General features: G+C 49.2%; 1 protein-coding gene across 1 annotated transcript in view; it reads left to right on the forward strand.

The window, feature by feature from the left end:
* Positions 1 to 27,662, forward strand: part of LOC137383990 (protein phosphatase 1H-like) — a 55,440-nt gene that overhangs the window by 23,630 nt on the left and 4,148 nt on the right. The window contains exons 3-9 of the mRNA XM_068057504.1: positions 5,227 to 5,342; positions 15,349 to 15,675; positions 17,401 to 17,513; positions 18,794 to 18,878; positions 20,335 to 20,453; positions 21,791 to 21,854; positions 24,583 to 24,690. Coding sequence (XP_067913605.1) covers positions 5,227 to 5,342; positions 15,349 to 15,675; positions 17,401 to 17,513; positions 18,794 to 18,878; positions 20,335 to 20,453; positions 21,791 to 21,854; positions 24,583 to 24,690 — 932 coding nt within the window. The remainder of the gene's footprint in view (positions 1 to 5,226; positions 5,343 to 15,348; positions 15,676 to 17,400; positions 17,514 to 18,793; positions 18,879 to 20,334; positions 20,454 to 21,790; positions 21,855 to 24,582; positions 24,691 to 27,662) is intronic.

Consider the following 27,662-nt stretch of genomic DNA (forward strand, 5'->3'; position numbering starts at 1 on the left):
GTCACAAGTTTAATTTACCCGATGAGTTGTTTCTGCTGCTTGGTGTCTTTTGAGTCTCTAGATTATTTCCTCCTGGTCCATTAAAACTTTCAGCCAGTGACCTTCCTGAAAGGAAGATTTTTATTTCTTTAGCGTTTTTCAGGACCTCAGGACCTCAGTGCAGTGCTATTTGAAGTGTTGTCACTGTTGTAATGTAGGAACTGTGACAGCAAACTCCCACAAATTGCAATGCGATAATGATCAGATAATCTGTTTTAGTGAATGTTTTGTTCAGGGATAAATATTGGCCCCAGGACACCAGGGAGAACTCCCCAGCTGCTCTTCTAAGTAGTGCCACACAAGAGGGCAGATGGGACCTCATTTTGATGTCTCACCTAAAAGCTAGCACTTCTGCCAGCACAGTACTCCCTCAGTACTGCAGTGGGAGTATGAGTCTTCGAGTAGTATTATGAAATCCCTGAACCAAGTAATGAATGGAGTCCTGTTGACTTTATTCAATTCTGTGCTCTGAATAGGAAAGCCATGTTTGAAAGGAGTTGGCAAAGCAGGATTATGGAATCTGGGTCCATATCTGACCCATACTGCTTATTGAGCAGGAGCACTGAAATTACCGCTGACTTTTTATATTTATCATGGATCAAAAGTAACTGTTTTGAACAACTTACTAACCGGAACTCTCTTCAATCTCGCCACAGGCTCAATCCCCTCCATTCCACCCCCCCTCCCACCAACCTCTTAGAATCATAGAAGGAGGCCACTTGGCCATCGTGCCTGTGCTAACTCTTTTAAATCCTAATCCCTTAAACCTACCCCTCTGCCCTTTTATTGTCTGAAACACTAAGTTCCTCATTCCACCCCCAGGAATTTATTTAACCACTATCGTGAAAGTGGATGAAATTGAATACCTTTCCGGGATTTAAAGGAACCGCTTGAGGTTATCGGGAATTGGATAACTTGCAAGGCTTTCGGGAAAGAGTAGGGGGGAGTGGGACTAATTGGATAGCTCTTTCATGGAGCCAGCACGGACACGATGGGCCGAAGGGCCTCCTGTGCTGTAAGATTCTATGATTCTACGATTAACGGAGTTTTTAAAGTCACAGTTTGTCTGCTGTGTTGGGGTGGGGGGGTGTGACACAGGTTTGAAGTGGCCCATTCTAAATGGTCAGCTGTCTCCTTGTAGTTTGTTACTCACTGTAATGCTGTGTGTTACTCGCTTTGTATCAGGTAACTGTCCATGGCGCAGAATATCGTCAGGGTTAAACGGGCAAGGTGGTCAAACCAGGAAGCCGCGATTGGGTGAAGCCAAGCTTAAATTTTAAAGCAAGCTGGTAAATTATTGGTGGCCTGGAAGCCTGAGGGAAATTTTTTTTTTTCAAAATATACTTTATTCATAAAAATCTGTAAAAGTTACATTACCAGTTTCAAACAGCACCAAGTCAAAAAATACAAACAGTGCAAAAGTGGTCCGTTTGCTTCATTAGCCTGAGGGAAATGAGGACTTTTGCAACACAGGCAACTTCCCAGCACACGCACACTCTTACCACAAATGTCAGTTTTAGTCAGTGAGCACACACTTCCTTTGTGTGAAATATTTTGCAAATGACCTCCCCGCCTCCAAACTCTCCAAAGTCCTTGAACATGTTGCTGATTTCCAGTTCTGTGCCCACCTTTCCCGCGACTCCATGTTTGCCTCTAATCAGGTTTCCGCACCTGTCAGGCCATTGTAATGTTCATAATCCCAGTCACAAATTACATTCTCTGTGACTATGACTATGGTGTGCTATCTCTCCTCATCCTTCTCGATTTTTCTCCAGCCTTTGACACAGTTAACCACACCATCCTCCTCCAGTGCTTCTCCTCCGTTGTCCAGCTCGGTGGGACTGCACTCGCCTGCTTTCATCCTTATTTATCCCATCTTAGAGAGCGAATCTCCTGCAGTGGCTTCTCTTCCTACTCACCACATTCTTAACCTCTGGAGTTTCCCAAGGATCTATCCTTGGATCCCTCCATTGTATTCCTTTGAGTTTAGATGATTGAAGAATGATCTTATATAGAGTCATAGATTTATACAGCACAGAAACAGGCCCTTCAGCCCATCGTGTCCATGCTGGCCATTAAGCCTATCTATTTTAATCCCATTTTCCAGCACTTGGCCCGTAGCCTTGTATGCTATGGCGTTTCAAGTGCTCATCTAGATACTTCTTAAATGTTGTGAAGGTTCCTGCCTCTACCACCTCTTCAGGCAGTGTGTTCCAGATTCCAACCACCCTCTGGGTGAAAATCCCTTCTAAACCTCCTGCCCCTTACCTTAAATCTATGCCCCCTGGTTATTGACACCTCCGCTAATTGATCTGATTGAGGTGTTTAAAATGATAACATAATTGCATAGCGTAGACACAGTGAAACTATTTCCTCTTGTGAGGGAGGCCAGAAATAAGGGGCACAATCTAAAATTCTGGCCTCTTGCACATCCCCCACTCTCTTTGCACCAACACTAATGACTGTGCCTTTGGCCATCTAGGCCCTAAACTCTGGAGTTCCCATCCTAACCCTTTCTGCCCCCTTACCTCCATCTCTTTTAAAACTGTTCTTAAAACTCACACCAAGTTTTCAACCACCTCCTAATATCTCCTCCTTTGCCACAGTCAACTTTTCTCTTATTACATCTTTGTGAAATTTCTTGGGGTGTTTTTCTACATTCGAGGTGCTACAAAGCTGCAAGCTATAATAGTGTTGCCACAAGGCAGAAAAGGGATAATATAGCCAAAGTGAAATGGAGACCGTGGTTAAAAATAAAAAGATAGAATTTTTCCAAACTGGCAAAAAATACAATGTAAACTGGACATGTAGCACAGGCTAAAATTTAATCAGTATTTATATGGATGTAAAATTATACAAAAGCATTGATAAATCAACAGATTTTTAAAAACTGATTTTTCATTCTCAGCAGTAATTTAAAGTTTTCTTTTCCTCAAATAAAAATAACATGCTCAAGGTGATTTTTTTGTAACCCTCATACTCTTGAGCCCTAGCCTTAGATCCCTCAAACCCTCAAACATGGCTTCCTTTATTGAATAAACTTCATTCTTTTGCAGTTGAGGTGTATGAATGAACACAGCATAGAGGTAGTGTGAAAGAATGTTTCATAATGTCCCCTTTGTCCACTTGAATCTAACGCTCTATTAATGAGTTCTGGAGCAGGATTTTGTGTGTGTCTCTGGGTCCACCGTTTTTCTGATGCAGAGACTTGAGCACAAAAATCTAGGTTGATGCTCCCAGTGCAGTACAGAGAGAATGCTGCACTGCTGGAAGTGCTGTTTTTCATATGAGGGGTTTTGATAGAATAGAATGGGAGAAACTGTTTCTATGACAGGAGGATTGGTAGCCAGAGGACACACATTTAAGATAATTGGCAAAAGAACCAGAGGGGGAGATGAGGAGACTTTTTACACAGTGAGTTGTTGTGATCTGGAATGCGTTGCCTGAAAGGGCAGCGGAAGCAGATTCAATCGTAACTTTCAAAAGGGAAATTTGATAAATACTTGAAAGAGATGAAAGAACAGAGGGACTGGGGCTAATTGGATATCTCTTTAAAAGGGCCAACACAAACACAAAGGGCCAAATGTCCTCCTATGCTGTAAGAGCCTATGATTTTAGGATCTTAAATGCTGTGGGGATTTTTTTTTTAAAATAGTCACTTGTGGTTTAGAAGCTTTAAGATTGAAACTTTTCCTTGTCAGGATTTAAGAACTGTCGCAACAGGAAATTGCCATTAGGCTCTACAAGAGCATTGCTAATTTTAACCAGGATACCACATGAATAAGCACTTCCTGCAGATACCAGTCTGAAAATGGATATCACAGGACCCGTTTGTTCATGTGGCATTCTGGATAAGATTAGCAACGTGCAAGACGGTCATTTATGGAGCCCACAAGTGCCATTTAGGAAGAGCAACCCCACATTGAGAGAAAAGGAAACCACATTTCTATATTGTCTTTCATGACCTCAGCATGTTCCAAAGTGCTTCACAGCCAATGAAGTATTTTTTGATGTGTTGTCACTGTTGTAATGTAGGAAATGCAGCAGTCAATTTGCTGTTGTAACCATTTCTACACCATTGAGAGCAACTGTGTCCTGGATGAAAAGGCACAAGAGAGGAAGCTGCAACTCGCAGGATGATATCAAGGCAGAATTAGGAACAGGAGTAGGCCATTCAGCCCCTCAAACCTGTTCCGCCATTCACTAATCTCATGGCTGATCTGTACTTAAGAACCCTGGCCTTTGCTTTGTACCCACTCTCCTCAACTAGGACTACAGGACGATATAGATGGGCTGGTAAGATGAGCAGAGCAGTGGCAAATGGAATTTAATTCTGAGAAGTGGGAGGTGATGCATTTTGGGAGGACTATCAAGTCAAGGGAGTATATAATGGATGGTAGGACTCTAGGAAGTACAGACGGACCTTGGTGTACTTGTCCATAGATCACTGAGGCAGCAGCACAGGTAGATAAGGTGGATAGGAAGGCATATGGGATACTTGCCTTTATAGCCGAGACATAGAATATAAGAGCAGGGAGGTTATGATGGAGCTGTATAAAACGCTAGTTAGGGCCACAGCTGGAGTACTGTGTACAGTTTCTGGGCACCACACTATAGGAAGGATGTGATTGCACTGGAGGAGGGTGTAGAGGAGATTCACCAGGATGTTGCTGGGCTGGAGCATTTCAGCTATGAAGAGAGGCTAGGGTATTTTCATCTAGCGCAGAGGAAGGCTGAGGGGGACCTGATTGAGGTATACAAAATTATGAGGGGCATTGATAGGGTAGATAGGAAGAAACTTTTTTCCATGGCAGAGGGGTCAATAACCAGGGGCCATAGATTTAAGGTAAGGGGCAGGAGGTTTGGAGGGGATTTGAGGAAAGAAAATTTCACCAGAGGGTGGTTGGAATCTGGAACACACTGCCTGAAGGGGTGGTAGAGGCAGAAACCCTCACAACATTTAAGAAATATTTAGATGAGCACTTGAAAACGCCATAGCATACAAGGCTACGGGCCAAGTGCTGGAAAATGGGATTAGAATAGATTGGCTTGACGGCCGGGACGGACACGATGGGCTGTCTAACTCTATGAGTCTATGAGGACTTGCCTTTACCCCTGTGCTGAGGGACTGACTGCTAACCTTTAGTTAACATTTTTTCCTTTGTTCAAAGGGGTAATTAATTGCAGGAAAAAGTGCCTTCAATGAAGATCAAGCGGCCCGAGAAATAGTGTGTGTGGAGAGGAGGAGTCCTAAGAACAGAACAGTAGCCGATGCAGTCAAAGAAGATGAGAGAGTGGCCAACGTGAGTGATGGTGTTCGCAGGATAATTACAGGGGGGAGGGGGGTGAAGGCCATTCAGCCCATCTTGCCTCCCCCATCCAAGAAAGACCCCAAACCCCTGTTTACCCTCCCCCCCCCCACTCCGGCCCCCACACATCATTTTGATTGTTTGTCAGATAATTGCAGAATTCTTCCTCCATTTTTACCCGATCCTGAGGTCCCTTTCAGCTGTTAATGGCCCTTTGATCTTGCCTCTTGCTGGTTTTGACCCTTTGGTGCCCTTTGTCTAATGGTCACGGTTCAGTTGTGTCTCAGTTTTATCTTTTGCATCCCACATTTCTACCTTAATCACTGGCTTATTTTGCCCAAAGGTGAAAACAAGTGCTAAATGAATGCAGTGCTAATAAGACAGGCTGTTTGGAAGTCTGGACTTTGCAATTTTTGTCCCTAATTGCTGATTACCAGAGTATGAACTTGCCGGGATGTTTAAAACAGAACCTCTGGTTTAGCAACAAAGGTGCTGATCAGGTGCTGTTTTGTGGAGGAGTATAAGTGGGCTCCTCACCATTTCCACTGATGGTGTGGAGTGTGCTGGCTGATGCACAGCGACATACTGCAGCATGGCTCAAGGACTGAGGGAGAGCCGTACAGGTTCTTGGATGTGGCACTGGAGGTCCTAGGTGGAGGAGTTCCAGAGGAGGAGGAGGGGATGTCCTGTCTCCACAGTGGGGAAGGGTCCACCTCACCCTCCTGTCCCCCACTCATTCCTCCTGTAGACCAAGGGGAACCTGAGCAAGATGTTGGTGACCAAGACTCCCTTTCTCCTGGTGAACATAGTAACATAAGAAATAGGAGCAGGAGTAGGCCATTCGGCCCCTTGAGCCTGTTCCGCCATTCAACTAGATCATGGCCGATCTTCTACCTCAATGCCATTTTCTCGCACTATCCCATATCTCGATATCTTTAATATGTAGAAATCTATCAATCTCTGCCTTGGATATACACAATGACTGAGCTTCCCACAGCCTTCTGGAATAGAGAATTCCAAAGATACACCATCCTCTGAGTGAAGACATTCCTCCTTGTTGTGGTCTCTAAAATGGCCTACCTCTTATTACTGTCCTTCCCTCTGTCTCCCCCCACCACCCACTCCGTCATCCCTCCCCCCCCCACTCCGACATCCCTCCCCCCCCCCACTCCGTCATCCCTACCCCCCTCCACTCCCGTCATCCTCCCCCCCACTCCGTCATCCCCCCCCCACTCCGTCCATCCCACCTTCCGTCTCCCCCCGTCTCCAACCCTCTCTGTGCGTATCCCCCCTCCCTCTCTGTCCCCCCTCTCTCTCTGTGTCCCTCCTCCTCTCTGTGTGTTCCTCCCCGTTCTTCTCTGTCTCCCCTCCCCCGTTGCTTTCTCTATCACCCCCTTTCTCTTTCCCCTCTCCCCCTTTCACACTCTCCCCCCCTCTCTCAACTCCCCCCACTCACACACACCCCCCCCCCACTCACCCCCCCCCACCCCCCCCACTCACCCCCCCTCTCCCCCCTCTCTCTCCCCCACCTCCTCACCCCCCACACTCACCCCCCCTCACTCTCCCCCCCCACTCTCCCCCCTCTCTCACCCCCTCTCTCACCCCCCCTCACTCCCCCCCTCACTCACCCCCCCACTCACTCCCCCCACTCCCCACACTCCCCCTCACACTCACCACCCCCCCTCTCTCTCCTCCCCCCACTCACCTCCCCCCTCTCTCTCTCCACCCCCCCCCCTCACCCACCCCCCCACTCTCCCCTCCCCCCACTCTCTCACCCTCCCCCCTCTCTCTCCCATCCCCCTTCTCTCTCTCCCCTCCCCCCTCTCCACTCACCCTCCCCCCACTCACTCCCCTCCCCCTTCTCACAACCCTCCCCCCTCTCTCTCCTCCCCCCCTCACTCATCTCCCTCCCCCCTCTCACTCTCCCTCCCCCCTCTCCTCTCCCTCCCGCCTCTCTCTCTCCACCTCCTCCTCTCTCCTCACCTCCCGCCTCCTCTCTCCCTCCTCCTCTCTCTCTCCCTCCCGCCTCTCACTCTCCCTCCCCCTTCTCTCACCCTCCCCCTCTCACTCCCTCCCACACTCTCCTCCCTCCCACATCTCTCCCCTCCCCACATTCTCTCACCCACCCCCCCACTCTCTCTCCCTCCCCCCCACTCTCTCTCCCCTCCCCCCCACACTCTCCCACCCCACCCCCCCCCACTCTTCCTCCCCCCCCACTCCCTCCCCCCCCCACTCTTCCTCCCCCCCACTCTCCCCTCCCACCCCTCTCTCCCACCCCCCTCTCTCTCCCTCACCACCCCCCCTCTCAGTCTCTCCCTCCTCCCCCCCCACTCTTCCTCCCCCCCCACTCTTCCTCCCCCCCCCACTCTTCCTCCCCCCCCCACTCTTCCTCCCCCCCCCACTCTTCCTCCCCCCCCACTCTTCCTCCCCCCCACTCTCCTCCCCCCCACTCTTCCTCCCCCCCCACTCTTCCTCCCCCCCCACTCTCCCTCCCACCCCTCTCTCCCTCACCACCCCCCTCTCTGGCTCTCCCTCACCTCCCCCCCCCCCCTGTCTCTCCCTCACCCCCCTCTCTCCCTCACCCCCCTCTCTCCTCACCCCCCTCTCTCCCTCACCCCCCCTCCCCCTTCCCCCTCTCTCCCTTCCCCCTCTCTCTCTCTCTCTCTCTCTCTCTCCCCCCTCTCTCTCTCCCCCCTCTCTCTCTCCCCCCTCTCTCTCTCCCCCCTCTCTCTCTCCCCACTCTCTCTCGCCCCCCACTCTCTCTCGCCCCCCACTCTCTCTCGCCCCCCACTCTCTCTCGCCCCCACTCTCTCTCGCCCCCCACTCTCTCTCGCCCCCTCTCTCTCTCTCCCCCCTCCTCACTCTCCCCCCTCTCTCTCTCCCCCCTCTCTCTCACTCCCCTCTCTCTCTCCCCCCTCTCTCTCTCCCCCCTCTCTCTCTACCCCCTCTCTCTCTACCCCCTCTCTCTCTACCCCCTCTCTCCCTCACGCCCCACTCTCTCCCTCACGCCCCACTCTCTCCCTCACGCCCCACTCTCTCCCTCTCCCCCACTCTCTCCCTCTCCCCCACTCTCTCCCTCTCCCCCACTCTCTCCCTCGCCCCCCCTCCCTCGCCCCCCCTCCCTCGCCCCCCCCTCCCTCGCCCCCCCCCTCCCCGCCCCCCCCTCTCCCTCGCCCCCCCCTCTCCCTCGCCCCCCCTCTCCCTCGCCCCCCCCTCCGTCGCCCCCCCCTCCGTCGCCCCCCCCCTCCCTCGCCCCCCCCTCCCTCGCCCCCCTCTCCCTCGCCCCCCTCTCCCTCGCCCCCCCCTCCCTCGCCCCCCCCTCTCCCTCGCCCCCCCCTCCCTCCCTCGCCCCCCCCTCTCCCTCGCCCCCCCCTCTCCCTCGCCCCCCCCTCTCCTCGCCCCCCCTCTCCCTCGCCCCCCCCTCTCCCTCGCCCCCCCCCTCTCCCTCGCCCTCCCCTCTCCCTCGCCCTCCCCTCTCCCTCGCCCTCCCCTCTCCCTCGCCCCCCCCTCTCCCTCGCCCCCCCCTCTCCCTCGCCCCCCCTCTCCCTCGCCCCCCCTCTCCCTCGCCCACCCTCTCCCTCGCCCCCCTCTCCCTCGCCCCCCTCGCCCTTCCTCTCTCTCTCTCTTTTCCCCTCTTTTTCTCTTCCCCTCCCTTCTCCGCCCGTTTCTCTCTCTCCGCCCGTTTCTCTCTCCTCCGCCCGTTTCTCTCTCCTCCGCCCGTTTGTCTCTCTCCGCCCGTTTGTCTCTCCTCCGCCCGTTTGTCTCTCCTCCGCCCGTTTGTCTCTCCTCCGCCCGTTTGTCTCTCCTCCGCCCGTTTGTCTCTCCTCCGCCCGTTTCTCTCTCCTCCGCCCGTTTCTCTCTCCTCCGCCCGTTTCACTCACCTCCCCCCCCCTTTTACTCACCTCCCCCCCCTTTCACTCACCTCCCCCCCCCTTTCACTCACCTCCCCCCCCTTTCACTCACCTCCCCCCCTTTCACTCACCTCCCCCGCTTCGACTTACCTCCCCCCCCTTTCACTTACCTCCCCCCCCCCTTTCACTTACCTCCCCCCCCTTTCACTTACCTCCCCCCCTTTCACTGACCTCCCCCCCTTTCACTCACCTCCCCCCCCTTTCACTCACCTCCCCCCCCTTTCACTCACCTCCCCCCCCTTTCACTCACCCTCCCCCCCTTTCACTCACCTCCCCCCCTTTCACTCACCTCCCCCCCTTTCAATCACCTCCCCCCCTTTCACTGACCTCCCCCCCCTTTCACTCACCTCCCCCCCCTTTCACTCACCTCCCCCCCTTTCACTCACCTCCCCCCCTTTCACTCACCTCCCCCCCCTTTCACTCACCTCCCCCCCCTTTCACTCACCTCCCCCCCTTTCACTCACCTCCCCCCCCTTTCACTCACCTCCCCCCCCCTTTCACTCACCTCCCCCCCCTTTCACTCACCTCCCCCCCCTTTCACTCACCTCCCCCCCCCCCTTTCACTCACCTCCCCCCCCTTTCACTCACCTCCCCCCCTTTCACTCACCTCCCCCCCCTTTCACTCACCTCCCCCCCCTTTCACTCACCACCCCCCCCTTTCACTCACCTCCCCCCCTTTCACTCACCTCCCCCCCTTTCACTCACCTCCCCCCCTTTCACTCACCTCCCCCCCTTTCACTCACCTCCCCCCCCTTTCACTCCACCTCCCCCCCCTTTTACTCACCTCCCCCCCCTTTCACTCACCTCCCCCCCTTTCACTCACCTCCCCCCCTTTCACTCACCTCCCCCCCCTTTCACTCACCTCCCCCCCCTTTCACTCACCTCCCCCCCCTTTCACTCACCTCCCCCCCCCTTCACTCACCTCCCCCCCCTTTCACTCACCTCCCCCCCCTTCACTCACCTCCCCCCCCTTTCACTCACCTCCCCCCCTTTCACTCACCTCCCCCCCCTTTCACTCACCTCCCCCCCCCTTTCACTCACCTCCCCCCCCTTTCACTCACCTCCCCCCCCTTTCACTCACCCCCCCCCTTTCACTCACCCCCCCCCTTTCACTCACCTCCCCCCCCTTTCACTCACCTCCCCCCCCTTTCACTCACCTCCCCCCCCTTTCACTCACCTCCCCCCCCCTTTCACTCACCTCCCCCCCCTTTCACTCACCTCCCCCCCCTTTCACTCACCCCCCTTTCACTCACCTCCCCCCCCTTTCACTCACCTCCCCCCCTTTCACTCACCTCCCCCCCTTTCACTCACCTCCCCCCCCTTTCACTCACCTCCCCCCCCTTTCACTCACCTCCCCCCCCTTTCACTCACCTCCCCCCCCTTTCACTCACCTCCCCCCTTTCACTCACCTCCGCCCCCATTTCACTCACCTCCCCCCCATTTCACTCACTCCCCCTTTCACTCTCCTCCCTCCCCCCTTTCACTCTCCTCCCTCCCCCCTTTCACTCTCCTCCCTCCCCCCCTTTCACTCTCCTCCCCTTCTCTCTCTGTCCCCCCCACCCTCTCTCTCCGTCTCGGTTTACCTTCCTCTCTCTCTCCCTGTCCTGCTTTCTTTCTCTCTCTCTTTGTGCCCCCCATCTGTCTGCTTTCTTTCTCTCTCTCTGTCTCTCTCTCTCTGTTCCCCTCATCTCTCTTTTTCTCTCTGACGGTTGTATGGAGCAGGAATTCTCAACAGATGGCTGGTCAGTCTTTTATAAATTGCACTGTCAGTTTCACAGCTGACAGGTGCTGACATCAGGAACAGCAGCTTCCCAACTTCAGACAGATTCGTGGTTTTCCGGCGGCCTTTAAAAAAAAAATTGGAACCTGCCGGAAAACCCCAAATCTATCTGAAGTTGTGAAGTTGCTGTTCCCGATGTCGGCACCTGTCAGCTGTGAAGCTGACTTGTGATCTTTTTTAGAAGCTGGTCTGATAATGGGAATTTCTCATCTCCATTGAGAGACCCCTGGTGAGGATGAGGAATGGCCCGGGTCCAGTTTACATCCGCAGGCCGGATGGAACCTTTAGCGGGCCGTTTGTTGGATAACCCTGCTCTAGAGAATACAGGCCCAGTTTTTCTCAATCTCTCCTCATAAGACAATCCCGCCATCCCAGGGATTAGTCTGGTGAACCGCCGTTGCACTCCCGCTATGGCAAGTATATCCTTCTTTGGGTAAGGAGATCAAAACAGTACACAATACTCCAGGTGCAGAATCACCAAGGCTCTATACAATTGCAGCAAGTCTTTTTTACTCCTGTACTCAAATCCTGTAAGCTGGAGTAGTGATAGCACTCTCTCTGTGGACTTCCCCTAAAAAAAAGTATTTCTGGAATACATTTTGCTCACGTGCTAGTGAAGTCTTGACAAAGAGTCCCAGAAAGTCTCTTGGTGTCAAAGGTCCCCTTCACAGCAACATGAAACGGAGACTGTCCCTTTAAGTAGCGCTTGAAATTGTGATTAACATCATGTTAGCTGCCAGACAGCTGCCCATTGTGTGGAGAGGGTGTTTGGACCAGCGGTAATGACCAAGATGCCACACAGCATAATGAGCATAGCAGGTATTCTAAGTGGCAATCAATCCCTTAACAAACCTCCTGTAATTCCTTGCACAAGCTTCAACTCTTTACCAAGACAGTGTCTTGCGCTAGCAGTGGACTTAGCCTGTTTCTCCAGTCTCCCCACAATACTCAATCCCACTGAGAAGCTCACACATTTCAATGTGATCTTATGGGTGATAGAAGAGAAACAGACAAGCCTGAGAGCCACTACAGAGAGGAGCCAGGGATCAGATCTTCGCACTAATCACAAGGCCTATTATCATTCAGAATATCCCAGCCAGATCTTCAACTTGCTCAGCGGATTCAGCTATGACTCAGTGGGTAGCACTCTCTCTGAGTCAGAATATTCTGGCTTTGTGCCCAACTCTAGAGACCTGAGCCCATAATCAGTCTGACACTCGCAGTGCAGTACTGAGGGGAGTGCTGCACTGTCAGAGGTGCTGTCTTTCAAATGAGATGTTAAACTGAGGCACCGTCTGCCCTGTCAGCTGGATGTAAAAGATTCCCATGAAACTATTTTGAAGAAGGCCAGGGGAGTCGGCAGTTCTGTCTGGTATCCTGGGGCAATAATAATCCCTCAACCAACATTGCCTAAAAAAAAAAGAGATTATCTGATCATTATCACATTGCTGTTTGTGGGAGCTTGCTGTGCGCAAATTGGCTGCTGCGTTTCCTACATTACAACAGTGGCTACAATTGAAAAAGTACTTCATTGGCTGCAAAGGATTCTGGAACGTTCTGAGGTCTTGAAAGGCCCAATAAAAAGTTGTTTTATGTTGCAGTTAACACAATAGATCTGATGACAGAAACATTTGCATTTCTAGAGCACCTTTCACAAAGTTAGGATGTCCCAAATCATTTTACAGCCAAGTACTTTTGAAGTGTAGTCACTGTTGTAATGTAAGAAACAGGGCAGCCAATTTGTGCACGGAAAGCTCCACAAACAGCAATGAGAGAAATTTTCCGATATGTGTTTTGATATTAAAATCAAGAACTGCTGGGAAATACTGAGCAGGTCTGGCAGCATCTGTGGAGAGAGAAGCAGAGTTAACGTTTCAATTTTTTTACCATGTGCCTGCCCACTCTTTTTTTTCATGTTTGTGCTTTGGGCCAGTGCTGTTCATTTTTCTATAATAAAAGCAAAATACTGCGGATGCTGGAAATCTGAAACAAAAACAAGAAACGCTGGAATCACTCAGCAGGTCTGGCAGCATCTGTGGAAAGAGAAGCAGAGTTAACGTTTCGGGTCAGTGACCCTTCTTCGGAACTGACAAATATTAGAAAAGTCACAGATTATAAGCAAGTGAGGTGGGGGTGGGGCAAGAGATAACAAAGGAGAAGGTGCAGATTGGACCAGGCCACATAGCTGACCAAAAGGTCACGGAGCAAAGGCAAACAATATGTTAATGGTGTGTTGAAAGACAAAGCATTAGTACAGATTAGGTGTGAATACACTGAATATTGAACAGCAGCAAGTGCAAACCTGAAAAAAAACAGTGGGTAAGCAAACTGAACAAACTAAGATGAAATGAAATAAATGCAAAAAAAGATAGTAAAAAATGTAAAAAAGAATGTAAAAAAAAAGGAATAAAAAATAACTAAAAATGAAAGTTAAATGCGGGGCTGTCATGCTCTGAAATGATTGAACTCAATGTTCAGTCCGGCAGGCTGTAGTGTTCCTAATCGGTAGATGAGATGCTGTTCCTCGAGCTTGCGTTGATGTTCACTGGAACACTGCAGCAATCCCAGGACAGAGATGTGAGCATGAGAGCAGGGGGGAGTGTTGAAATGGCAAGCAACTGGAAGCTCAGGGTCCTGCTTGCGGACTGAGCGGAGATGTTCCGCAAAGCGGTCACCCAGTCTGCGCTTGGTCTCCCCAATGTAGAGGAGACCACACTGTGAGCAGCGAATACAGTATACTACATTGAAAGAAGTACAAGTAAATTGCTGCTTCACCTGAAAGGAGTGTTTGGGGCCTGGGATAGTGAGGAGAGGGGAGGTAAATGGGCAGGTATTACACCTCCTGCGATTGCAGGGGAAGGTGCCCTGGGACGGGGACGAGGTGGTGGGGGTAATGGAGGAGTGGACCAGGGTGTCGCGGAGGGAACGATCCCTTCGGAATGCTGACAGGGGAAGGGAGGGGAAGATGTGACTGGTAGTGGCATCACGCTGGAGGTGGCGAAAATGGCGGAGGATGATCCTTTGGATATGGAGGCTGGTGGGATGAAAAGTGAGGACAAGGGGAACCCTGTCACGATTCTGGGAGGGAGGGGAAGGGGTGAGGGTAGAGGTGCGGGGAATGGGTCGGACACGGTTGAGGGCCCTGTCAACCACAGTGGGGGGAAATCCTCGGTTGAGGAAAAAGGAGGTCATATCAGAAGCACCGTCATGGAAGGTAGCATCATCAGAGCAGATGCGTCGGAGACGGAGAAACTGGGAGAATGGAATGGAGTCCTTACAGGAGGTAGGGTGTGAAGAAGTGTAGTCGAGGTAGCTGTGGGAGTCGGTGGGCTTATAATGGATATTGGTAGACAACCTATCCCCAGAGATGGAGACAGAGAAGTCGAGGAAGGGAAGGGAAGTGTCAGAGATGGACCATGTAAAGGTGAGAGGTGAAATTGGAAGCAAAGTTGATAAAGTTTTCTAGTTCGGGGCGGGAGCAGGAAACGGCACCGATACAGTCATCAATGTACCGGAAAAAGAGTTGGGGGAGGGGGCCTGAGTAGGACTGGAACAAAGAATGCTCGACATATCCCACAAAAAGACAGGCATAACTAGGACCCATGCGGGTACCCATAGCGACACCTTTTACTTGAAGGAAGTGCGTGGAGTTGAAGGAGAAGTTGTTCAATGTGAGAACAAGTTCAGCCAGGCGGAGGAGGGTGGTGGTGGATGGGGACTGGTTGGGCCTCTGTTCCAGGAAGAAGCAGAGAGCCCTCAAACCATCCTGGTGGGGGATGGAGGTGTAGAGAGATTGGACGTCCATTTTTCATTTTTCTGTCCATTAACACCCTCTCCGCACTAATGTTTTGTCTTTCAGCACACTATTAACATACCGTTTGCCTTTGCTCCATGACCTCCTGGTCAGTTATTCTCTGTGACATTCTGTCCTATCAACACTTTGCCTTTTGTTATCTCTTGCCCCACCCCCACTTTATTTGCTTAAAACCTATCACATTTCTAACCTTTGCTAGTTCTGGTGAAGGGTCACTGACCTGAAACGTTAACTCTGCTTCTCTCTCCACAGATGCTGCCAGACCTGTTGAGTATTTCCAGCACTTTCTTGTTTTTATTTCAGATTTCCAGCATCTGCAGTATTTTGTTTTTATTTTTCTGTTTTGATAATGTTGCTTGAGGAAGGTTAAGTACGGAGGAACATTCTCTGTAGGATGGGATATGGGCCGAATGGCCTGTTTCTGTGCTGCAAATACTTTGTAATTTATGACCATGTAACTTAAGCTGGTCCTTTTTTGGGTTTTTGTGTTTCAAGGAAAAGCAAGGACTTGAATTCCATTACTGGGCTCTGTTCGATGGCCACGCAGGGACTGGTGCAGCTGTAATAGCTGCCAAACTGCTTCACCTCCACATCTGTGACCAGCTGCGTGACATTGTTGACATCCTGCGAGACGGTGATATCCCACCTCCCATCAGCCTCACCAGCAACGCCGGGGCGGTAACAGGAGATGTTGCAAAGACCCCCACCCATCAGGGGGACTGGGAACCCCCCACCGATAGTGAGTCCCGCTTCCTGCTGGAGAAGGAAATCTCACACGAGTATCTAATCATCGGTGCGATAGAGAATGCCTTTCGACAGATGGTGAGCTTTCCTGTGGGACCTCCCTCCTTAACTAACACTGAGGACGGGAGCTCTGCTTTTTGTCCTGCTCTCTGTTTTCTAATACCCACACTGGCCCTCACTGACACTGGCGTGTCAGCCATGCCTCAGTGGGTGGCACCGTCGCTGCTGAGCTCGGTGGCTGTGGGTTCAAATCCCACTCCAGAGACTTGACTGTAAAAATCTCGGCTGACACCCCCAGTGCAGTAACGAGCTGCACTGTCAGAGGTGCAATCTTTCCGATGAGTCGTAAAACCGAGGCTCTGTCTGCCCCCTCAAGTGAATGTAAAAAATTCTCTGGCAAAATTTTGAAGAAGATTTCTGCCAAATGACATTTCTCTCTCAACCACCATTGAATATCTCAGTGCACTGGAGCGTCAGCCTAGATTTATGTGCTAGACTGTCGCAAGTGGGGCTTAAACCGACACCCTCTCACTTAGCAAGTGCCAAAGCTGACAGTGGAAGTGAAAATGGAATTTGACTGTGACCCAGTATCTCTGATTAACCTTGCGGGAATGTTTGTGTGTGAGGGGTTGCGCTTTGAACCTCCTTCATACAAACTGGTCTGCTGCACCCGAATCGTTCCGAGAACAGTGATTACGTTTTATTCTGCGGAGTTGGTTAATGGCCGGTCTCCCTGACAGCCAAAGGTAAAAGTGTGACTGAACAATGTGAACCAGGAGGGATCCATTCCGTGAGCAGGGGACAGCAGTAGGAACGCTGCAGTTGGTAGAGGAAACGCAACATCCAACGATGCTCCCGCACAGCACCTTATCCAGTTGTCCAGTCACTAGGCTGGCACCTCCTGCCCTTCCCTAATTAGAATCATGGTTGTCCTGAGCAGGGGGTGTCAGGCCCAAAACCCAATTGAACCACTCACTTGTTTTTTGTAGCAGTTTATGTAACTGGGTGTCTCACTCAGCCACTTCAGAGGGCAGTTAAATATCAGCTTACCTCGGTGTGGGACTGGAGTCGCATATAGGTCCTGATTAACTAACGACGGCAGGTTTCCTTCGCAGAAGGGACTTTAGTGAACTAGTTGGGTTTTTGCAACAATCTGACAGCTTCATGGTCACTTTTCCTTTTTGTTTCCATATTTTCTTTAACTGAGTTCAAATTCTTGAAGTGTCAGGATGAGGATTTGACCTCCTGTTTACTGGACTGTTCGTCCAGTAACATAACCACAGCTCAGCGGGCAGCACTTTCACCTCTGAGTTAGAAGGTTCTGGGTTCAAGTCCCACTCCAGGGACTTGAGCATGAAAATCTAGGCTGACACTCCCAGTGCAGTACTGAGGGAGCGCTGCACTGTCAGAGGTACCATCTTTTGGATGAGACATTAAACTGAAACCCCGCCTGCCCTCTCGGGTGGATGTAAAAGATTCCCTGGCACTACTTTGAAGAAGAGCAGGGGAGTTCTCCCTGGTGCCCTGGCCAATATTTATCCCTCAATCAACATTGCAAAGACAGATTATCTTGTTATTATCATGTTGCTGTGTGTGGGATCTTGCTGTGTATAAATTGGCTGCTGTGTTTTGTGCATTAAAACAGCGACTATAAGAAGTGCTTCATTGGCTGTAAAGTGCTTTGGAATCCTTCAGGCGAGTGGATGTTGGGGATTTGGGGGTGTAGGGTTTACTTGTTCTGAGGGTCTCTGTGTTCACGATAATGTGTGTGTGATCTGATGAATGGATTTTTTTGTGTTGCAGGATGAACAGATTGAAAGAGAACAAAGATCGCACGGCATTCTGGGCGGCTGCTGTGCACTGGCAGTTGTGTACTTACTGGGAAAAATATACGTTGCAAATGCAGGTGACAGCAGGTATGGAACACAGCCTGTTACGGGCAGAATGGATCGTGGATCAATGGTAGGGAGGAGTGGGGAGAGGAAGGGGGTTGGTGATTCTAGAGCCTTGAGCTGCCTGCTGCTTCTACTTAGGTGCCAGTTGTGGCTCAGTGGGCAGCACTGTCTCTGAGTCAGAAGGTTGAGGGTTCAAGTCCCACTCCAGAGACTTGCATACAAAATCCAGGCTGACACTTCCTGTGTAGCACTGAGGGAGTGTTACACTGTCAGAGGCGCCATCTTTCTGATGAGTCGTTAATCGTAGGTTCCTTCTGCCCTCTTAGGTGGGTGTAAAAAATCCCATGACATTATATGTAGAAGAGCAGGGGAGTTCTCCCCGGTGTCCTGGGCCCAATCTTTATCCCTCAATCAACATCACTAAAAACAGATTATCTCTTCGTTATCGCATTGCTGTTTTGTGGGATCTTGCTGTGCACAAATTGGCTGCCACATTTCCTATATTACAACAGCAATGACACTTTAAAAGTGCTTCTTTGGCTGTAAAGCACTTTGAGGCATCCTGAGTTCGTGAAAAGCATTATATAAAATTCTTTCTTAACTAGAATCTTGAATTTCTCAGCTGTTGTGACTGGTTAACTGTTTATTTATATCTCACTGCTCTTCTGTGGGATCTGGCTGTGCACAATGGCTGCCGTATTTACCTACTTGAGAAATCAGTGCAACCTTTGTGTAATGCCTTGTGTGTGAGGTATTTGCCAGTGAGTTTAAGACAGTACGTAATGGTAAATCTGCCAATTACTGCAGGCAACCCTGAATATTTTGGTGGCCAGAGTGAAACATTTAAGTTACAATTAAGGACCGTCTGGTAAAGACACTTTGGTCCATCAATCCTGTCCCACACAATTGTGATATGTTGTGCATCACGATATATACACTCCCATACTGCCCCGAAACCGTGTGGTCTCCTGGAAATAGCAGGTTAAAAACCCCAGTTAATTTTTGGGTGAAAATAATCCGGCAAATTGCTCTCTGATCCTCCTTAGGTGATCGAGACGAGTCCAGGAGATCCTCCGAGTCCTGATTATTCCCTGCTGTTTCTACCTCCTCTACAAGTGGATGTGCTCCCCAGCCAGAATTAGATTCAGCTCTTCCGTAGTCAGTGTCTGCTGTGTGAGGTGGCAGGCTGTCTCAGTGCTTCTCTATTCTCTGGGAAAATAACCACCTCCTGACCCTCTAACTCGGTCCTTGTACAACTTAAAATTTCTTAGATTACTCGTTGCTTTTCTTTTTAATTTCAGAGCCATTCTAATCCGCAACGGTGAAACTATTCCACTATCCAATGAGTTTACTCCAGAATCGGAGAGACAGAGACTGCAGTATTTAGTAAGAGAGTATTTCCTGCTTTTCCTTTTCGCCTCTGAGCAAAACTACTTTTTTGCAAACTTTAAAAAAATTTGGCAGACAATTTATGGGGGACATAGGAAGATCCAACCATCCTTTTCATCAATCTGATAAGTGGAACCGGTTTCTCCACTCGTGGATCAGTGATTCCAGCTGTGATGTGCGGCACGAGGGCAGGATCCTGGAATTGGTTGCTTTGTCACCTCCCTGAGTTGAATAATCTCTCAGAACTCTGCTTGTGGGTCAGCCGAGACGTGAGCACAAAAATCAAGGTTGATGCTCCCAGTGTTCATGCTGAGGGGGTGTTGCACTGTGGGAGGTTCTGTCTTTCGGATAAAACGTTAAACAGAGACCCCGTCTGCCCCCTCAATTGTCTGTGTAAAAAAAAAAAAAAATCCCACTGCCTTTTTTCGAAGAGGAGCAGGGGAGTTCTCCCCAGTGTCCTGGCCAATGTTCCTCCCTCAATCGACATCGCAAAAACAGATGATCCGGTCATTATCCCATTGTTGTTTGTGGGATCTTGCTGTGTGCAAATTGATTGCCTTGTTTCCAAAATTACAACAGTGACTACACTTCAAAAGTACTTCATTGGCTGTAAAGTGTTTTGGGACATCTTGAGGTCGTGAAAGGTGCTATATAAATGCAAGTCTATCTTTAAACATGGAGATAAGTGGTTAGCCATCAGGGCTGTAAGCCTTGGCTGATCTCCCCCTTACTCCAAATGACTTGTTTTGATAGCATGCCTACCACAATCAACCAATTCACCACAGCCCAGGAATTGGCCTCAGTACCTACAGCTGTTCTGTTTACCAGTCCAATGGCAGCAGGATATCATAGAGTCAGTACAGCACAGAATGAGGCCATTTGGCCCATCAAGTCCTTGCCAGCTCTCTGTCGAACAATCCAGTCAGTCCCATTCCCCCCAGCTCTATCCCCGTAGTTCTGCATGTTTATTTCCCTCAAGTGTCCATCCAATTTCCTTTTGAAATCATTCATAGACAGCAATCGCATCAAATCCTGTTCACCCATCCCCCCACACCCCCCCCCCCCCACCCCCGTGCTTGCTGACCCCCTCCAATACTGCCTCCCTTTTAAAATTCTCATCCTTGTTTTCAAATCCCTCCATGGTCCCGCTCCCTCCCAATCCGTGGAACCTCCTCCAGCTCCACAACCCTCGCAGATTTCTGTACTTTGCCAAATCTGGTCTCTGGAGCATCCCTGATTTTAATTGCTCTGCCATTGGTGACTGTGTGTTCGGCTGTCTGGGCCCTAAGCTCTGGAATTCCCTCCCTCAGCCTCTCTGCCTCTTTCTCTTCCTTTTAAATGCTCCTTAAAACCTGCCTGTTTGACCAAGCTTTTGGTCACCTGTCCTGATATCATCTGTCCTTTCGTGGCTCCGAGTCGAATTTAGTTTGATTATGCTCCTGTTGTTGTTTAGGGATATTTACAGCCACATCTCCTTGGAAACGAGTTCACACATTTGGAATTTCCCAGGAGAATCCAGCACCGGGAAATTGGACGCATGATGTTGTATCGGGATTACAGCATGACTGGCTGGTGAGAATCTACCTACCATCAGTGACCAATAATTGGAGGAAGGGGAAGGGAAAGGGGGTGGGGAATAGGATGGTGAGTGGGTACCAGCAGAACTTTCAGGGCATTTAAGTGGTCATTGGAGAGACTTATGGATGAAAATGGAATAGTGTAGGTCAGATGGTTTCACAGGTCGGCGCAACATCGAGGGCCGAAGGGCCTGTACTGCGCTGTAATGTTCTAATTCTAAGTATTGTACTTAGCCAGTGTCTTCGTGCAGATTGGCAGTGGGATGGTGGAACAGGAAGACTGTCCTGAGGGTGGAAGGGAGGGGAAAAAGCTGCAGAAAATGTTGGGGGTGAGCGTTAAGTAAAACAGGTTCCTACTGCAGTGCTTTGCACTGAACACCTTCAAACTCTGAGCCTTAACAGAAACTACAGCACAGGGCCCTGATGGACAGACGGGGAGGTGTGAAGGGTGAGGCCAAGGAGAGACAGGTCTGGGCAATGAACAGGACATGAATCTTTGTAGATTCATACCTTGACGTGCAATAACTGTAATTCGGGAAGATGATCAGACTGGAGAAAGAATTGAGCAGCAGTAAGGTCTCTCACTCATCGTCTTATAATCAAGATATTCCGATGTTGGGATGCTGAAGATAATAGCAGCCAGGATGTTAGGTCAAACCTTTGTATGACGCTGGTTAGACCCAGTCCTGGGTTCATCACTTTAGGAAGGATGTCAAGGCTTTGGAGAGGGTGAAGAGGAGATTTACTAGAATGGGGTCAGAGGTCGGGGACTTCAGTTACATGGAGAACTGGAGAAGCTGGGATTAGAGCAGAGAAAGTTAAGAGGGAGATTTGATAGATGTGTCCAAATTTATGAAGGATTTTGATAGAGTAAATGAGAAACTGTTCCCAGTGACAGGAGGGTCGGTAGCCAGAGGACCCAGATTAACGATAATTGGCAAAAGAGCGGAGGCGAGATGAGGAAACTTTCTTTACGCAGTTCATTATGATCTATAAAGCAATAGCTGAAAGGGCGGTGGAAGCAGATTCAGTCGTAACTTTCAAGAGAATTGGACAAATACATGCAAAAGAAGGATTTGCGGGGCTATGGGGAAGGAGCATGGGGACTAATTGGATAGCTGCAAAGAGCCAGCACAAGCAGGATGGGCCAAATGGCCTTGTTCTGTGTTGTAAGATTACGCGTCTTCTACCTCTGCAAAAATTCATACACTCGAATAAAACAGCAACTCCAATCCTAGCCCTCTAGCCCACTGCCGGATGAGTGGTCCGAGGCAGTTGCATATTTCCTGCTCTAATCACTGACTATTCCAACCTCCCTTTTCCTTCCCATAGGGCATACAAGACTATAGAAGAGGATGATCTGAAGTTCCCATTGGTGTACGGTGAAGGTAAAAAGGTAAAGGATTTGACAGAAACCAGTCAGTGAACACTGGAAACACACAAGTCCTGGAGAGACCTGCTCCACGTGTGTGTTTGGCCCATGTACGAAAGAATCAGCAAACTTGCATTTATACAATGCCTTTCACATCCTCGGGATGTTCCGAAGGCGTTTCAGAGCCAATGAAGAGCTTTAGTGCGTACTTGCTGTTTGTACGCAGGGACACTAATTTGTCCACTACAATGTAAAAGGGGGTGCAGGGTTAGAGAGACCTTGGGTCGGGTGGGAGAATGTTGGTGTGTACGCAAGTCTTTGAAGGTGGCAGGAAAAGCTGAGAGAGCTGTTAAAAAGGCACGTTTGCAGGGTTATGGGGGAAGAGTGGGGGAATAGTTTAAATGGACAGCTCTTTGAAACAGCCAGCATAGCTCAAATGGCCACCTCCTGTCAGAACATTTTATGGAATTACCAGATCATCTATTTGTTGGGGTCGGTTTGAGGTATAAATATTGACCAGGATCTGGGAGGAGGTTCCCTGCTCTTCAAATAGCGACCTATTACACCCGCCTTGAAATGGCAGCTGTTGCCTTGGTTGAATGTCTCATCTATTTAAGTTAGTTCGAACATCTTATTTGAAATGTTAACATATGTGAATTAGCCACGTGACTGGCCTTTTGAGATCTTGTTATAAAGTCTCCATTAGCAACATTGGAATGGACAAAACATTATTTTGGTCCCATATAAGGATTCTCTTTGTGATGTTGTATGCAACCACAGTGTAAAGGCTTGCTCGGGTCTGCAAAAAAACCCACAAAAACAACTCGAGCCCGAGTCCTTCCATTTGTTCCTGCACCCGACCTGACCCGACCCGACCATCAGTTAACTTACCTTCCATTTTTCACTTTGTTGCTGATCTGTACAAGCTTAAAATAACTGCAACAAAAACACCTTTCTAGTCCAAAAAATTAAATTAACAGTTACTTATCTGTGATAGAGCGTGTCCGACCCGGCCCGACCCGAGCCCAGAAATGCAACCCGACCCGACCTGAACCCGACACATGTCGTCGTGTCCCGTCGGGTTGGGGTCGCGTAGCCGGACCTTTACCACAGTGAGTGACAGTTTACTAATGAAGTTTGTTCTTTGCATACTTGAGAGCCCAGTTATTTGGTTTCTGTCACCATCAATCAAGGTCTACAAAAACGGAAAAGCTCAACTGTTCCTTTCAAAATCTCCTGTTTCCTATAGGAAAACGTAATCATAGAATGCTGCAGCACAGAAGGAGGCCATTCGGCCCATCGTGCATGTGCTGACTGTTTGAAGGAACTATTCAATTAGTCCCACACCCTCTGTTTTCCCTTTTCAAGTATTTATCCAGTTCCCTTTTGAAAATTATTGAATCTGCGTCCACTGCCCTTTTAGGCAGCGCATTCCACATATAAATACTTGCTGCATAAAAAGATTTCTCCTCCTCTCCCCCTCTAATTCTCTTGCCAATAATCTTAAATATGTCTCCTCTGGTTGCCAGCACTAATGCTAGTGGCCACAGTTTCTCCCTATCTAATCAAAATCACTTGAACACCTCTATCTCCCCTTAACCTTCTCTGTTCTAAGGAGAACAATCGCTGCTTCTCCAATCTCTGCACATAACTGGTCCCTCAATCCTGGTACCTTTCAAATAGTCACCTTGTCTAACTTGCTCACCCGATAGGCAACGTTCAGTGCTGAGGAGTACCGACTGGTGACAATTTATCGAATTCATGTTTGAAGAGTACCTTGCTGTATCTTTCTTGCTCATGTATGATTTTATTTGTAAATAAATCTGACCCAGTAGTTTAGCCTGAACCCTTGAAGTAGAAACAAAAGCATGACGAACAACACTTGAGTAGCACCGATACAACAACACAAATAAAATCAAGCAATTGTGTTCATATTGATCAGAAGCAAAGAACTACCGAAAGCTGCAACTGTTTTGGTATAATTGAACCATCTTTTCAGCTAAGTTTTGTTTTTTTTTGTTTTTATTTGTTCATGGGATGTGGGCGTCAATAGCTAGGCCAGCATTTATTTCCCATTCCTAATTGCCCTTGGACTGAATGGCTTGCGAGGCCATTTCAGAGGGCAGTTAAGAGTCAACCACATTGCTGTGGGTCTGGAGTCACATGTAGGCCAGACCTGGTAAGGACGGCAGATTTCCTTCCCTATTGGTAAATTAGGATGTAACTTTGATGTACATTGTTGCAGAGGAAAGAAAGTGTTGGGATTACTTTTTGTTCAAAGTCTTACAAATTTTTCTTGGGGAAAAAATAATGATCTTAGCAAATTTAGTTTAAGATTTCCACTTGTTGGAAGTGATGGGAGTGACGAGAATCCCACAGGGCTCACAGTAAGCAGTTCACCATGACTTGGGACTTCCTTATTGAATGTAAGAACGTTATCTCGCAGGTAGCAGAGAATAACAGCACTAGTTTCAGTTTATTAAGAGACTAAGGCTGTTTATGCAAACTACTGTCTAGCCTCAACTGTTGGGGAACATCCTGAAAGATAAAAGCAAAATACTGCAGATGCTGGAAATCTGAAATAAAAACAAGAAATGCTGGAAATATTCAGCAGGTCAGGCAGCATCTGTGGAAAGAGAAACAGAGTTAACGTTTCAGGTCTGTGACCTTTCATCAGAACTTCCACACTCGTCTTTACACCGGAGAATCTGTGAATTACTGAGACACTGACTTATTTACACTGTACCCACAGGCTCGTGTCATGGCAACCATAGGAGTGACTCGAGGACTGGGCGATCACAACCTGAAGGTGCACTGTTCCAACATCCACATCAAACCCTTCCTATCCTGCATACCAGAGGTGAGACAGCGATGGTATCTTATCCAAAATGTCAACCTTGTCTGGTGAGGGTTAGTCAGTTCAGGGTTATCCAGTCGTTACAGAGAGACTTTGAATCCATCGAGGGTTTCTGTTTGTCCAGCGTTAGACTGAGAGTAGAATAAAGGCAGAGAAATGGGTTGCTCCTGGCATGAATTCTGATGGCTCTGCTGATGCGAATTTATTGGAGTCTCCAGGTGCGATTATTTCCCAAACCAGCGTTTTAGCATTTATTTAGAGACTTCAGATACACCAATCAAGGTTTGCAGAGGTGGGGAGGGATTGGGTATGCGGTGGGGGAGGGGAAGAACGGTGTGTTGGGGGAGGGGAGGAGACTGGGTGTATGGTGGGGGGGAAGAGTAGGGACTAGGTGTGCGGTGGGGAAGGACTGGGTGTGTGGACTGGGTGTGGACTGGAAGGACTGGTGGGGAAGGACTGGGTGTGTGGACTGGTGGGGAAGGACTGGGTGTGGACTGGTGGGGAGGACTGCGTGTGTGGACTGGGAGGACTGGGTGTGGACTGGGAGGATTGGGTGTGGACTGGGAGGACACGCCCAGGCCAGAAGCTGCCACTGTATGTTTATACGGGAGAAATCTTTTTTTTTTTGGACTAGCCTGTCCTTTGGACAGTCCTTTAAGGACTGCTTGAGCTGCTCAACATCAGGACCATATGTCTCTTAAAATTGTAATCAGGGTCCGAACTGCATCCGAGGACCTCGATTTCCTTTGTAAAGGGGCCGACCGCCTGAAACAGGCAGGTGTTCGAGTTTCCTGGCGGTTAACAGGATGGTGAACCCGTTTTGAGGCTGTCAGTGCCCCAATAAACCCAATTTCAGCCCCTGTTGAACAGTCTAAGTTCGTTCATTCAAGTGATCCTGATTCCCAAGTCGACTGCTAATAGAGAGTGGCAGCAACTGCCCTGTGCTAGACAGGAACTGACCCAGACTGCAAACCATGGGGGTGAACAGCGGAGACTGGAACAGGTTCAGCAAGTCACCACCCGATTTATTTATTTTTTCTACCTGGGCCTGATTATCTTTCCACTGAAGTTTGCTGAACAATAGTTCAGACTCTGTTTTTGGGGACTTGCGTCCTAGTCTCTTTTCATTGGTTTGAAATTAAAAGTCTTGAAAATAGTTTCTGTGTCAATGGAAAATAGAACAAGTTCGGTGAAAAATTGCCCGGCGATTTTCTACGAGTCTTTTTCACGTTGCTGCTTAAAGTGATTTCAACCACCCAACACATGAGTTCTAAACAAAATATTATCAGTACACTTTTTTCATTTTCTGAGATATTCAATTTGAAGTTAATAGTCAGCAGCTACAGAGAGCACAGGCCCTCACTGAGGTCTGGTCGCTATGACAGTTGTTGTGCAGTATGTGTTCCTGCGCCTCTGAGAGACGTGGAGACATTCTGGAGAGTCAGGGTTGGGTCCAAAAATGATTCTGTCCATGAGTGAATATTCTAACCACACTCACAGCCTAGGCTTACATTGAAGACCAATGTTTGGAGAGCTACTGGACCCCAGCAAGAGGCACATGGGCAAGAGGCTGACCAGGAAATAGGGACAGCACCGGCAAATGGGGGAATTGGGGGAGGGGCACCAGGAATGGGGGAGGCACCAATAAATGGGGGAATGAGGGAGGCACTAGTAAATGGGGGAATGAGGGAGGCACCAATAAATGGGGGAATGAGGGAGGCACTAGTAAATGGGGGAATGAGGGAGGCACCTGTAAATGGGGGAGTTGGGGAGGCACCAGTAAGCGGGGCTCTTTCCTCTACCAAAGAGAATTGGGTGATCCGATAGACATCTTTAAAATTATGAACAGGTTCTATAGGATAGACAAAGAGAAAATGTTTCCACATGTGGGCAAGACCAAAAACACAGGAACATAGGAGCAGGAGTAGGCCATTCAGCCCATCGAACCTGCCCCACCATTCAATATGATCATGGCTGATCATCCAGTTCAATACCTTTTTCCCCACACTATCCCCATATCCCCTTATGTCATTTGTATTTAGGAATCTGTCAATCTCTGCTTTAAACATACTCAATGACTGAGCTTCCACAGCCCTCTGAGGTAGAGAATTCCAAAAATTCACAACCCTCTGAGTAAAGAAATTTTTCCTCATCTCTGTCCGAAATGGCTTCCCCTTATTTTGAAATTGTGTTCCCTGGTTCTAGACTCCCCAACCAGGGGAAACATCTTAGCTGCATCTACCCTGTCTATCCCTTTAAGTATTTTGTAGGTTTCAATGCGATCACCTCTCATTTTTCAAAACTCTAGAGAATACAGGCCCAGTTTCTCCAATCTCTCTCCATAGGACAGTCCCACCATCCCAGGAACACGTCTGGTGAACCTTTGTTGCACTCCCTCTGTGGCAATAATATCCTTCCTAAGGTAAGGGGACCAAAACTGCACACAGTACTCCAGGTGCGGTCTAACCAAGGTTCTATACAACTGAAGCAAGACTTCACTACTCCTGTATTCAAATCCTCTTGCGATAAAGGCTAACATACCATTAGCCTTCCTGATTCTTTGCTGCACCTGCATGTTAGCTTTCAGTGACTTATTGACGAGGACACCCAGGTCCCTTTGTACATCTACACTTTCTAATCTCTTACTATTTAAGAAATACTCTGCACATCTATTCCTACCAAAGTGGATAACCTCACATTTTTCCACATTATATTCCATCTGCCACGTTCTTGCCCACTCACTAAGTCTGTCCAAATCCCCTTGAAGCCGCTTTGCATCTTCCTCACAACACACATTCCTACCTAGTTTTGTCATCCGCGAACTTGGAAACACTATATTTGGTCCCCGCATCCAAATCATTAATATATATTGTGAACAGCTGGGGCCCAAGCACTGATCCCAGCCGCAGCCCACTAGTCACAGCCTGCCAACGCAAGAATGACCCGTTTATTCCTACTCTCTGCTTTCTGCTTGT

This window comes from Heterodontus francisci, chromosome 25 (assembly GCF_036365525.1).
Source record: "Heterodontus francisci isolate sHetFra1 chromosome 25, sHetFra1.hap1, whole genome shotgun sequence".
NCBI classification, from domain to species: domain Eukaryota; kingdom Metazoa; phylum Chordata; class Chondrichthyes; order Heterodontiformes; family Heterodontidae; genus Heterodontus; species Heterodontus francisci.